Genomic DNA, 13,631 nt, shown 5'->3' with positions numbered 1-13,631 from the left:
TAAATCTGAACTATCTCAGATTCAGTATATTATTCTCCTCCAGATGTTTTATCCATCTATTTTTTACAACTTTTTCACAAATTTTAACTACCGTGCTTGTAAGAGAAACCAGTCTGTAATTTACTAGGTCTTCCTTATTTCCTCCTTTATAAATTGGTACAATATCAGCATTTTCCCAATCTTCTGGTATTTTTCCTTCTTTGAGCAAGCAACATCTTATGTTATATATTTTGTCTGTTAGTTCTTCTTTACATTCTTTTGATATCCAATTTACTATTCCATCTGGGCTGTGTGATTTTCTGACATCAAGGTTCATCATATGATCCATTAATTCCTTCCGTGCTATTATAATTTCCTTCATGGGGGGGGGGGGGTTCACTTCTCCCCCTTAACCTGTTGTATTTTTTTTCTAGTGAAAACAGACTTAAAATGTTTGCACATAATTTCTGCAATTTCAGTATCTTCTGTGTATTCAGTGTCCCCTTGGCATAGTTTCACTATTTCTTGCTTGATTTTCAGTTTCCCATTTACATATCTGTAGAATAGTTTTGGCTGATCTTTACATTTATCAATCATGTCTTTCTCATAGTTACTTTTTTCTTCCCTACGTATCTTTATGTATTTGTTCCTTTGGTTAACATATAATTGCCACTTTCTAGGTTTCCTGTCTTTTCTCCATCTCTTTCAAGCTTTGTCTCTTCTATCTTTTGTTTCACTGCACCTTCTATTACACCAACACTTTATGCACACCCTTTCCTGTTTTTGCTTTGGTACATATTTCTCTACTTCTTTATAAATCTTCATCAGAATCACTAATTTTTCTTGTACTTTTGTTTCCTCTTTGTAGAATTTTTCCCAGTTTGCTTTAAGATTTCTTTTTTTTTTTTAATTTTCTCAAAGTCTGCTTTGCCATATATCAATCTACTCTTTCTGTGTTTCTCATTTCTCTTTATATATATTGTGTCCTGTAATTCTAACTCAAGTATTATATGGTCACTCTTCACAATTGGTGTCCTGTAATAAATTTTGTCTACTATTTCAGATTCTGGCATAAATATCAAATCTAGCCTTGACAGTTCTATATTATTTCTAAATCTAGTGCTTTCCTTTACCCACTGTGTTATTGTATATTCCATGGTCATGTCAAGTAATTGATCATCTCCGCCTTTCACTGTCATCTCGTCCCAACATATTTCTTTGTAATTAAAGTCACCCATGAGTATTGCATAAACATAAAAATGAGGGTGACTACAAGAGACCATAAGACTTACACTAGGAAGTTTCATGTCTATTACCACCTGTCATCCAACATCCATAAACTTGTTTAATCATTTCTTAAAACAACTGATAGTATCAGCGTTCACTATGTGGTTACTACATCTACTCCATTCGTTGACCACCCTATTAGTAAACCAGTTCTTGCCTATTTCCTTCTTAAATCTAGATGGTGTTATGGGCTTTCTTTATTATAAGGGTATGCTCTGCCATATCCATCCCACTTTATAGGTGAAAGGGCCTTTGGTATATAGACATACATATACCGACAGCTTTTTCCCCCTTATAAGGGATGTAGCCAAAAACAATGCTATTTATACATACATACATACATATATATATATATATATATATATATATATTTTCTATCAACCACAATGCACTTTAATTGTAAGCCATCAACATTGGACGAACCGTGGAGGAGGATGCAGAAATTGAAATATGATATGCCCGAGGACTCGAACCTTGGCGGCGAGAATGTTACCAGTGCTGTATTGACTATTAGACCAATACACCATCACATTTCAATTTCTGCATCCTCTTCCACGGTTCGTCCAATGTTGATGGCTTACAATTAAAGTGCATTGTGGTTGATAAAAATGTATCTCTAGTCACTGGGACCATTCAGTGTTGTACATATATATATATATATGTACATATGGTATTCAATGATGCATTTCTGGTACATGAAATTTCCAAAATAACCGAAAGAGAAGGGGGGGGGGGGTAAACCACCAAAACTGCCAGTCAAACTTTCTTTACATGCAACAACATGGTCTTTCCAAATTTTTGTTCCTTTATGTAAAAATGTTGCATTCCAAATATTATCAGCGGGTTTTCACCACACTTAACAGTCAAGTAACATCCTTCATCATCTTAGCAGTGCTTACTCTTGCCATTTATTATTAGCTACATAAGCTATGTTACATATGTGACATTATTGGGACCCAAGTCTACTCTAATATTTCATCTGCTTTGGCCTCTTCATATTAAGACTCAAATAGTCTCTTATCATCTCCCACACTCCTAAACCTTTTGTCCTACTTAAAATGAACCAAAATGTGCTTTTGTGTGTGGAGACCTTACCTTGCTTACCTTCCAGGAGTGTCCTGATCTCCTCTGAGGGTGTGATTGAAAGAGATTGCAAGTTGGCATCTTTCATCTCCTGAACCAAGGTCTCTACTTCCTTCTTCTTTTCAACTATTGAATCCTCTAGTTCAGACATCTGGATTTAGAACAGAGAATATAATACACACACACATATGTATATATCTATATATACACACATACATATACCAAAGGCTTTTTTCCCCTTACAAGGGGGGGGGAGAGAGAGAGAGAGAGAGAGAGAGAGAGAGAGAGAGAGAGAGAGAGAGAGAGAGAGAGAGAGAGAGAGAGAGAGAGAGAGAGAGAGAGAGGGGGGGGGGGATAAAATCCACTCCCACATATTCCATCCCCACATACTCCACTCTCATTCACCCCACTCCTTCCCTCTTATGTTGGCTCCTCCTGGATGATGGGTCATCCCTGCATCTTGCCCACTGTCCTGGGTCTGAAGCAGTGTCACAAGACACAGCACATCCACAGCAAGGTTGCTTAACTTAATTGGTGACCACTCATCTCTGTCCCCTCATGCAGAAAAAGAGAAGATAGGAGAAATCCCTTCATACTGTGCCAAATTATTTTTTAAATATACTCCCTCACACCCCATCCCCCACCTACTCCCTTTCATGCATCACAGCATTATCCATATACAACCATTCTCCATTCACCCCTATCTTATGTCTCCTCCCATCCTTCCTCAACAGACATTCCCCTCTTTCCCAATGCCCCTTTTACCCCATCCATCCATCTCATCCTTGGTCACCCCCTCATGTTCATTCCTTCCACAACTCTTTTACCAATCTTTCCTCACTCATTCTTTCCATGTGTACAAACCATCCCAATACTCTTTCATCAACCCTATCTCCCAACTCCCTTTCCATCCCCATTCTCCTTTTCATCTCCTTGTTTCTCACTCTATCCAACCTAGTAACCCCTACCATACTTCTCAGGCACCTCATCTTAAATACATTCAAACTCCTCCTCTTATGTTCTACGTTTCTACCCCATACAGCGCTATCAGTACAATCATCCCTTCATACAATCTCCTCTTTGCATCCATTCCCAAATGTCTATTTCTCATTACACTTTTTAATCTCCCAAGGTATTTACTTGCTTCTCTTAATCTACATTCTACCTTCATCTCCACTCCTCCCTTTCTCACTACATTTGCACCCAAGTACCTAAAACTATCCACTTCCCTCTTCCTTAATACTCAGTTCCAGTCTGCTGCCACTTTCTCACCTTGTACATCTCATCACCTTACTTTTACCCACATTTATCTTCAACTTTCTTCATTCGCACACCCTCCCAAACTCTGTCACTAACTTCCTCAATTCCTCCTCTGATCCTGCTACAAGTGCAGTGTCGTCAGCAAACAACTGACTTATCTCCCACCTTTCTCAATTTTCTTTAACCATCTCCAATCCATGACCCATTACCCTTGCATTTACTTCTTGCACCACCCCATCTGAGTATAAATTGAACAGCCAAAGCGAAATAACACATCCCTGGCGAAGTCCCACCTTTATCTCAAGCCACCCAGTCTCTCCATTTCTGATTCTAACACAGGCTCTACTACTCTCATAAAAGCTCTTGACTGCTCTTAACAGCTTTTCTCCTATCCCATATATCTGCAATACCTCTAACAGTGCCTTCCTGTCCACCCTGTCATAAGCCTTTTCCAGATCCATACCTCCCCTTTTTAGACATTCTGCATGACACCCATCCAACCCAGGTGCCTTTCCTGCTCTCATCTTGTTAACAACTGCCTTCACCTAATATTTCCTTATTTCTCCTCCATTTTCCTCACTCATCCCTGTCATCTTCTTAGCACTTCCCACTGCAACCACCCTATCCTCCTTCACATTTAGCAGCTCCCTGAAATACTCTGCCCATCTTCCTCTTACTGCCTTCTCTTCCATTATCATCTCTCCTTCTGCACTTTTTACCTTTTCTTCTCTACTCAATTCGCCTCCTCTTAATTTCTTTGCAAAATGTCTTTTTATTACTTTCAAAACTTTGTCATACTCTTACCCCATTTCACATCTCTCCTCTTTGCCTTCTTTATCTTATGCTTTACTTCTCTTCTCTTTTCTTTGTACCTCTCATATTCTCTTGTCCTATTTTGTAACCAATCTGTGAATGCTCGCTTGTGTTAGTGGGGTATGTCGTACATCATACCATTATCGTACATTGTAATTGTGTGTTGCTTATTAAGGGAATTATATGTTTCCCCCTCTTTATAAAATTGTCATATGTTTTGTTGTTTTTTGTTTTATCATTTATTGTAATTATGTGTAATCATTGTGTATATTGTAATTATATTGGATATCGCATAATGCGATGCATGTCTGTTCGCGCCAAATTGGCGGTGTGGAGTCAGTTGAGAGCCAGTTCTCATTGTATACACACGTATTAGTTGTCAGTATCCGAGATTACAGTGTGTTTCCCCCAAATTTGACTTTTATTTAGTAGCCACCCAACACGCTTCTTCTCTTCTACAACCTTCTTTGCTTCCTCATCCCACCACTTACTATCCTTCCTTCTATTTCCTCCCATCCTCCTTGTTCCACACACCATCTTTGCACACCCTGTGACTCCCTTGTATCCATAATTATTTCTTTAATGTGCTTCATATATACATACATACATTATATATATATATATATATATACACACCTTACATATAAAGCACATTAAAGAAACAATCATGGATACAAATAACTGTATACATCTGTACATACATAAATACATGCAAACAGACATTTTTCTTTTCATAATTTGTTGGTTGAGAGAAAGAAGTTATATGCAACAGTCCTCCACCCCTTTATAAATGTGTCCAGCCAAGGCATGCACCTACTCTTAATGCAACACTTCCCTGCTGAACAGACATTCCCTTTTTACCCAAGGCCCCCTTCAGCCCATCTATTCATCTCACTCTCAGTCTTCTCCTCAAGTTCGCTCCATCCACCACTGCCTTCCAAACTCATTTTTGCTATTCTTTCTTCACTCGTTCTTTCCGTATACCCAAACCATTGCAGCATTATTTCCTCAACAGTATCTGCCAGCTCCATTTCTACCCCTGCTCTCTGCACCACATCTTCATTTCTCACTCTATCCATCCTTGTAACCCCTGCCATATTTCTTAAAACATTTAAATTTATTCTCTCTGGCTCCTTTATATTCCAAGACTGCCCCATACAGTTATTCATCCTTTCATGTAGCCTTCTCTTTGCATCCATCCATCCTCAATGGGCCAAATCCAAACAACCTGTGGCTCAATTAGTTTGGATATAGGAGGCATTACTGTATTTTGTAACAATTATTATTCAACCCAAGTTTAATACATACACATTTTGGGTTTTGCTTGTAAATAGTGATCAATTAACACACTGCAGAATATACGGGCCATCATAGTTAATTTTTGGTAGAGCTTTTGTATATTTTTATCTCAAAGTGCCTGTAAAGCTGTCCACAATTATGCAATAAAAGTTATACTTCTCTGCTATTTGTGCTTGCAATAACTTAGAAAAATAGAAAAGTGGCCTGTTAGATCCCAAACACTATAAAATTCACTTTTTTTTCAAAACAATCACCACACTCATCTAAAGAATTCTAAAATTCAATGGTGCATTCCAATCATACACACTAACCTCCTGGGACAGTTGTTGTGACGTCTGCTGAGCATGTTCTGCCTGCTTGGAGGCCTGTGATATGGCGGTCTGAAGCTTCTCTATTTCACGGAGAATAGCTTCTTCTTGAGCTTTCATTTCCTCTTGACTCTTGTTCTTCTCAGTACTGATGTCGTCTTCTAACTGCCTGCTTGCCAAAGAAAAATAAAAACTTCAGCACAACAACATATGTTCAAGTCTTAATTGGTGACAAATGCAGATCATTCTAAACTTCTATACATAAATGTATTATACATACCAAAGGCCTTTTCCCTCTCACAGAGGGGTTGGCCAAGTCAAAGCATACACACACCTTATACCCATCCCATACACATTCACTGCCCTTCACGTATTAACACCTCATGGATGAAGGGTTATCCCTTCCCCTACCACACTAATCAAGTCAAAGGTAATGCAGCAAGACACAGTATCTCCATAGCAGGGCCCAACAGCTAGAGCTGATTTACCCTCACCTTTTTGTTATACGGCAAACCTTCTCCCTCCTTATTCACTCAATATAATTTACAGAGCAGACAAGATGAGCATCCTTTTGGGCTGCAACATTTCTTCCTCCATTTACTCTTCATTCACTCTTATCTTTTGTACAACACTGTGGGCACAATCATTCACTTGTACAACCTTTTCTTTCCAGTCATCCTTAGATACTTAATTCCTATAACAATGTCCATTCTCCCCATACATTTACTTGCCTCCTTTGCTTTATAATTCACCTCCACTTCTACTCCTCTGTTCACTGCCTTATGTGACTCGAAATATTCAAAGCTCTCCATTTTCCCCAACCTCTCAACTTTAAAATCACCTCCATCTAGCCACCCTTATCACATTATTTTTTGTCCACATTAATTTTCAGCTTTCCCCTTTCACATATTCCTTCAAACTTCACCACCATTTGCTTAAATCCTTCCTCAGATAGGTAAGCGAAGCGTATGGTGGAGTGGAAGGAGGAGGTTTCTTCAAGGTTAATGTGGATGAAGGTGAAACTGGGAAGGGAGATGTGGGTTTTTGTAAGTGCATATAGGCCTGGGAGTGAAAAGAATGTAGAGGAAAGGTAAGGATGTTTTTTGGGCTTTTATGGATTTGAAAAAGGCTTATGACAGGGTAGACAGCAAGGCACTATGGGAGGTATTGTAGATATATGGGATAGGAGGAAAGCTTTTAAGAGTAGTCAAGAGTTTTACGAGAGTAATAGAGCTTGTGTTAGAATCAGAAATGGAGAGAAAGTGGTTTGAGATAAAGGTGGGACTTTGCCTGGGATGTGTTACGTTGCCTTGGCTGCTCAATTTACACATAGATGGGATGGTGCAAGAGGTAATTGCAAGGGTAGTGGGTCAGGGATTGGAGATGGTTAAAGAAAATGGAGAAAAGTGGGAGGTGAGCCACCTGTTGTTTGCGGACGACACTGTGCTTGTGGCAGGATCAGAGGAGGAACTGAGTAAGTTAGTGAGAGTTTGGGAAGGTGTGTAAAGGAAGTTGAAGATAAATGTGGGTAAAAGTAAGATGATGAGATGTACAAGGGGAGAAAGTGGCAGCAGACTGGAAGTATAGGAGAGAGACTGGAGGAAGTGGATAGTTTTAGGTACTTGGGTGCAAATGTAGTAGGAAAGGGAGGAGTGGGGGTGAAGGTAGACTGGAGATAAAGAGAAGTAAATGTCTTGGGGGATTAAAAAGTGTAATGAGAAATAGACACTTGGGAATGGATGCTAAGACGAAATTGTATGAAGAAGTGATAGTGCCGACAGCACTGTATGGGGCAGAATCATGAAACATAAGAGAGGAAGAGAGGAGTTTGAATGTGATTGAAATGAGGTGCCTGAGAAGTATGATGGGGGTTACCAGGCTGGATTGAGTGAGGAACAAAGAGGTGAGGAGAACGGGGGTGTAAAGGGCGTTGGGAGATAGGGTTGATGAAAGAGTATTGGGATGGTTTGGACACATGAAAAGAATGAGTGAAGAAAGATTAGTAAAAGAGGTGTGGAAAGCAGAAGTAGGAGTGAACATGAGGGGGCAACCAAGGATGAGATGGATGGATGGGGTAAAAGGGGCTTTGGGAAAGAGAGGAATGTCCGTTGAGGAAGGATGGAAAGACAGGATAGGGTTGAATGGAGAATGGTTGTGTATGGATGATGCTGTAATACATGAAAGGGAGTAGGTGGGGGATGGGGGGTGAGGGAGTATGTGTGAAAAATAAATTGATGCAACCCGATGGGATACCTCCCCATCTTCTCCTTTTCTGCATGAGGGGATGGAGAGGTGGGGTTGCCTATTTAATGAAGCATCCTTGCTGTGGATGTGCTGTGTTTTGAGACACTGCTTCTGACCCAGGGCAGTGGGCAAGATGTAGGGATGACCCATCATCCAGGAGGAGCCAACATAAGAGGGAGGGAGAGAGGGGGAGGATGTGAGTGGAGTATGTGGGGATGAAATGGGTGGGGGTGAATTTTATGCCTTTATTTTTTTACTTCCTTTTAAGGTGGAAAACTCCTTTGGTATATGTATGTAAAATAGCCTTATTATTCTCCTCTCCATTCACGGTCATTCTCATGATTTCTCCCAGTGCCACAACCAAAGTCCCCCTATCTTTCTCCATTCAACAACTTGAAATACTCTACCCATATTCCACTTATTGCTTTCACTTCTATTAACATCTGTTCTCTAGCATACTTTACCCTCTCCTCTGTCAAATTCACCTCATATCACCCTTCACTTCCAAAATACCTTTCTATCCTCTATCAAACACCTATCACATCTCACATCTACTCTCATTGTTGCCTCCCTTACCTTCTTGGTCTTTCTTCTCATTCAACTTGCTCACTTTCAATCTGTTTATCCACCTCCTTTTTTTTTTTTATTGTCTATCCATTTCATCCTAGGTCGACCCCTCATGTTCACTCCATCCACCTCTGCCTTCCACACCTCTTTTACAAATCTTTCTCCAATCATTCTTTCCATGTGTCCAAACCATCCCAATACTCTTTCATCAAACCTATCTCCCAACTCCTTTTCCACCCCTGTTCTCCTCCTCACCTCATTTCTCACTCTATCCATTCTAGTAACCCCTATCATACTTCTCAGGCACCTCATCTTAAACACATCTGAACTCCTCCTCTCTTATGTTCCATGTTTCTGCCCTGTACAGTGCTGTCAACACAATCACTCCTTCATCCATTCCCAAATGTCTATTTCTCACTACACTTTTTAGTCCCCCAAGGCATTTGCTTGCTTCTCTCAATCTACATTCTACCTCCACCTCCACTTCTCCCTTTCCTGCCGCATTCACACCCAAGTATCTAAAAATACCCACTTCCTCCAGTCTCCCTCCCCTAGTACTCACTTCCAGTCCCAATACCACTACATTGACGTTTCTCCCTAATCCCTCTATGCACTCAATTAAATCTATCCAAAAAGACTCCCTTTCTTCTAAACTCTTCTCACTACCAGGCCCATTTGCACTTACAAAAACCCACATCTCCCTTCCCAGCTTCACCTTCATCCACATTAACCTTGAAGAAACCTCCTTCCACTCCAAGTTTACTTATCTCTTCCCTTACTAGTATAACCACCCATTCTCTCCCTCGTCAAAAGGCATAATTCCACTCCCACCACCCCTCCCTCCCTCTCATCTTGGCTCCTCATGGATGACGGGTCGTCCCTGCATTTCAACCACTGCCCTAGGTCAGAAGCAATGCAGCAAGACAACACATCTATAGCAAGCCTGCTTTACTGTGGCCAATCTAATAATGCCCTCCATTAATTTCTTGGATTATAATGACAATCATTTCAGTATTTCCTACATTTCTTTCTGGTTCTCTTCTGTTATGAAATAAGTACTGAATATTATTCATTTCTTATAAAAACCTTTCCAAGCTATAACAACATGTAACTTACCATAGTTTTTAATCCCTCACTCATATGCTGCCAATATCCTTTTCTATATTGTGCTAAATTCTATACTAACAAATGGGTACAGAATTCTTTATGTAATGCAGTGTATTACTATAATAACACATGGAGCTATACTAAAAACTCACTTGAGCTTTTCCTGACAAATGGTTAACTCATTTTCACAGTTTGAAAGTTTTGCTCTCAATCCAGCAAGTTCAGCATTGATTTTGTCCTCTGCCTCCTTGGCCTCTGCTGCCTCATTCTCAATATGTTGTAGCCGCTGCATCTGAGGATACATGACAATATTTTACCATACAATGTCCCAACAAAGGGGTACAACAGAAATTAAAAACACGAAACCATATACTTTACAAGGACAATAACCTAATATAAACAATATTGTCACTTCATAATACAGATCTCTTTGTAAAGAAACTTTAGACTGTTGTTGTTGTTGTCGTTCCCTTCGCTGTCTGACTGAAAAGTCATATCTCCCTGAGGAACATCATAGCTGGAATAGTTTTCACACAAATTCTTTTTTTTTTTTTCTTTTTTTTCAATGGCATGAATGATTGTGTATGATGCCATCTTCTATAGTGTGTTGCATGGAGTGAAGTGATGCATCCTGGGCAGTTATCTGCAATCTGTGGTCATCCAGCCTCTACTGATAGCAACAGTCTGTGTTGTGGAACCACTCCCCCCAACCCCAAGAGTGGTACTCCCCAAGGCAGGCGTAGCTCCTCTTGGGGATCAGTGCCACCTGTGTAGAGCTGATGGCCAGGGGTGGTTGCTGCCGTTTGGCCCCCAACTCTTGGGGTTGGGGGCTGGATGACCGCATTGTGAACAGCTGCCCAGGATGTAACACTTCACCCCATACCATACAACACATAATGGAAGACTGCATTATACACAATCATGCACACAAACAACACAACATACACTCTATAAAGGATTTGTGGGAAAACCCAGTTTCGGCTGTGGCATTCCTTGGGGAGACGGGACTGCTCGGACAGACAGTCTAGGGAACGACAACAACAACAACAACCCCAAGAGTTGGGGGCCAAACAGCCATAGCACACCCCTACCACCGGCTCTAATGCAGGTGGCACTGATCCTTGGGAGATGTTTCAGTTACCTAGGCAAGTTCCACTTCAGGCTATGGTTAGTGTTATACCAGTGTGAGATTTTTTCTATGTCAAAGTGGTTGGAAGAGGGAAGCTGTTGCTGGTTGCCAGCTCCCTATGTGTGAAAAAGTGTAATAAACACAACTGAAGTTATAAAAGAGAGATTCTGGGTCCTGACTGAGTTTGGCCCCTTAGGGCTGCACCTCCTGATGGGGGTGAGGGGGTTGACAGGTTTTGAAAATGGGCAACCTCACTTTCCATATTACAGAACCACCATATACAGGCACCTGTCACTGGTCCTTGTATGTATGGATGCATATGCCTTTGTTTTTGGGCTACCTCCCTTGTAAGGGGTAAAAAGCCTTTGGTATATGTATGTGACACTAAATATATTCACTTTGCTCAAGGGTCATCCCCACTTTGAATGTGATAAGATTGATAACACTAAGCCCACACAAGTCTCTGCCCAACTATTCTTCATAAAGATGAAAAGCAATTCTTTACCTCTTCTTCAGCTGCTTGAGCAACCTCTTCCAACTTTTCAGCTTCTCCCTCAACATACGCTAACCGGTTTTCATCCTCCCTAGATCTTCCCTCCAGGTACAGGATTTCTGCTTCATACTGAAAAACAGATGAACATTTGGGCTCAAACCTCTACTAACATTTACTTATCTAATCAAACTAAAATGGGACCACATAAATATGAACAGTATTCCAAAAATTCAAGTACATACTTTACCTTTGGGCTAACCCTGATAGTAACAAGATGCACACTTATGCAGTCATTATATAAATGCAGTTACATTCACACTCATCGTCAATAAAATCAACAGTGTATTTAGTGTATTCCATCATATTCCAACTGTAACAATGGTTCAAACATAACAGAATGGGAGCTTCACCCCAGAAATTAACAGTGGCATTACTCTTACCAATCATCAATAACGATAATAAAATAATAATAATAATAATAATAATAATAATAATAATAATAATAATAAATAATAATAAAAAAAAGATAATCATTGGACTTTCATCCTACATATTAAAAACCCGAAAGCAAAAAAAAATAAACACGAAAACCAAGCTACTTAAATCCATCGCAAGCACTGGCTTTGTACAACAAAAAGAAACTCATATAACCATCTACATGTAATTCAAAAGAACCACCCTCGACTATACCTCCACAGCATGGTTCCCAATAATTAGCAAAATTAACAAAATATTATCTTTCATATCTTACTTCCTTGTGGATGAAGGGTCATCCCTTTCCCTAGCCACACTGTAATAGATAACATATTTACCATCCAAGCCTCACTCCTGTACACATGTCAGCACAACTGTGGATTCATAATTCCTTTCACTGCTTCCGCTGACATTTTTATTTCTCCATACTGCTCTCAAGGCATTTGCCCCAAGAATAGAAGTGCTGGTTATTGCAGTGCTCAAATTACTCCAGATATAATCACTACACAAAAGATAATAAACACCTCATCCTAAAATGTCCTTCTCTCACCCTATCCAGACAGCAACATAACTCCTTTGAGTGACATATGGGCCAAACTGGAGGCCCTTGCTGGTCGCTTGGGAGCTGTGGGTCTTCTGCAAGAGACCTGGGGCTAGGGACTGATTAGCCTCTTCCTCAACTCCTCCACTTTATTGTGGGCCATACATATGCAGCACAAAAGAACACAGACTCAACCTTATGGCTTACCAAAGAGTTCACTAAGGTGGAGGCTGTCCACAGTAATGTGGCAGGCTATAACTAACCAGCCAAGAGTTATAAACAATGTCTCCAACTCACCTTCGTCATCTCCACCTGTTGATTGTTGAGTTTTTCTCGCTGTAGATTGATATGGCGCACAAGCTCACGGTATCGATTGTCCATGACCACTTGTTCCAGCTTGGCGTTGGTGTTATTACTGCTCCCATTACCACTATCATGAGACTTGTCCTGCAATATTTCATAAAAAATGAACATACTCTGAAATCATAAATCACATGATATCAATGATAATAATAATCTATTTTTATATAGAGGACCTAATCCCTCTTATACAGGAGGTAGCCAGTCAAGGCATGCACCCACTCCATTCCACTACTCATTGTTTCCCTCTCATCTTAACTTCTCTTGAGTGAAGGTTTATCCCACTACTATTATTACTAATAGTAATTGCTGCTACAAGCTTCATACATGTACATACATACATATACTAAAGGTTTTTTTTCCCTTACAAGGGAGGTAGCCAAAAAACAAAGGGATAAATCCACTCCCACCCATTCCATTCCCATCTTGTTTTGGGTTCCTCCTGGCAATGGACATAAGGAGTGAATGAAACTGATGAAATGAGAGGGAGGAATTTACAAAAAATCAACAGAGATGAGGCCTTCTGGGACTCAAACCTATGGAGAAGGCTCATAGAGTCCACATACTGACAAACTATGCCTACTTTCATCTGGTAAGATGAGAAAGGCCTACTCTGTGTCATGAAACAAAAAATTTATGATGCCATCACTTTGGGTGCTGACTGTACATTTTCTATTTTTTATACTT

The 13,631-nt window shown here is 40.1% G+C and overlaps 1 protein-coding gene across 8 annotated transcripts in view; it reads right to left on the bottom strand.

The window, feature by feature from the left end:
* RASSF8 (ras association domain-containing protein 8) overlaps positions 1-13,631 on the bottom strand; it is an 89,014-nt gene that overhangs the window by 14,084 nt on the left and 61,299 nt on the right. For 4 of the 8 annotated variants that reach the window (XM_076172827.1, XM_076172832.1, XM_076172828.1 and 1 more), the window contains exons 5-9: positions 12,882-13,031; positions 11,582-11,698; positions 10,100-10,239; positions 6,033-6,201; positions 2,362-2,500 (exon numbers count right to left, since the gene is read on the bottom strand). In XM_076172827.1, coding sequence (XP_076028942.1) covers positions 2,362-2,500; positions 6,033-6,201; positions 10,100-10,239; positions 11,582-11,698; positions 12,882-13,031 — 715 coding nt within the window. The remainder of the gene's footprint in view (positions 1-2,361; positions 2,501-6,032; positions 6,202-10,099; positions 10,240-11,581; positions 11,699-12,881; positions 13,032-13,631) is intronic. The other 4 variants (XM_076172831.1, XM_076172834.1, XM_076172830.1 and 1 more) reach the window with 2 other exon arrangements.

Source organism: Oratosquilla oratoria, chromosome 33 (assembly GCF_046742065.1).
Source record: "Oratosquilla oratoria isolate Oo_2021 chromosome 33, ASM4674206v1, whole genome shotgun sequence".
Lineage (NCBI taxonomy): Eukaryota > Metazoa > Arthropoda > Malacostraca > Stomatopoda > Squillidae > Oratosquilla > Oratosquilla oratoria.
The sequence above is the reverse complement of the archived record's forward strand: the minus strand, read 5'-3'. Positions and strand labels throughout refer to the sequence as shown.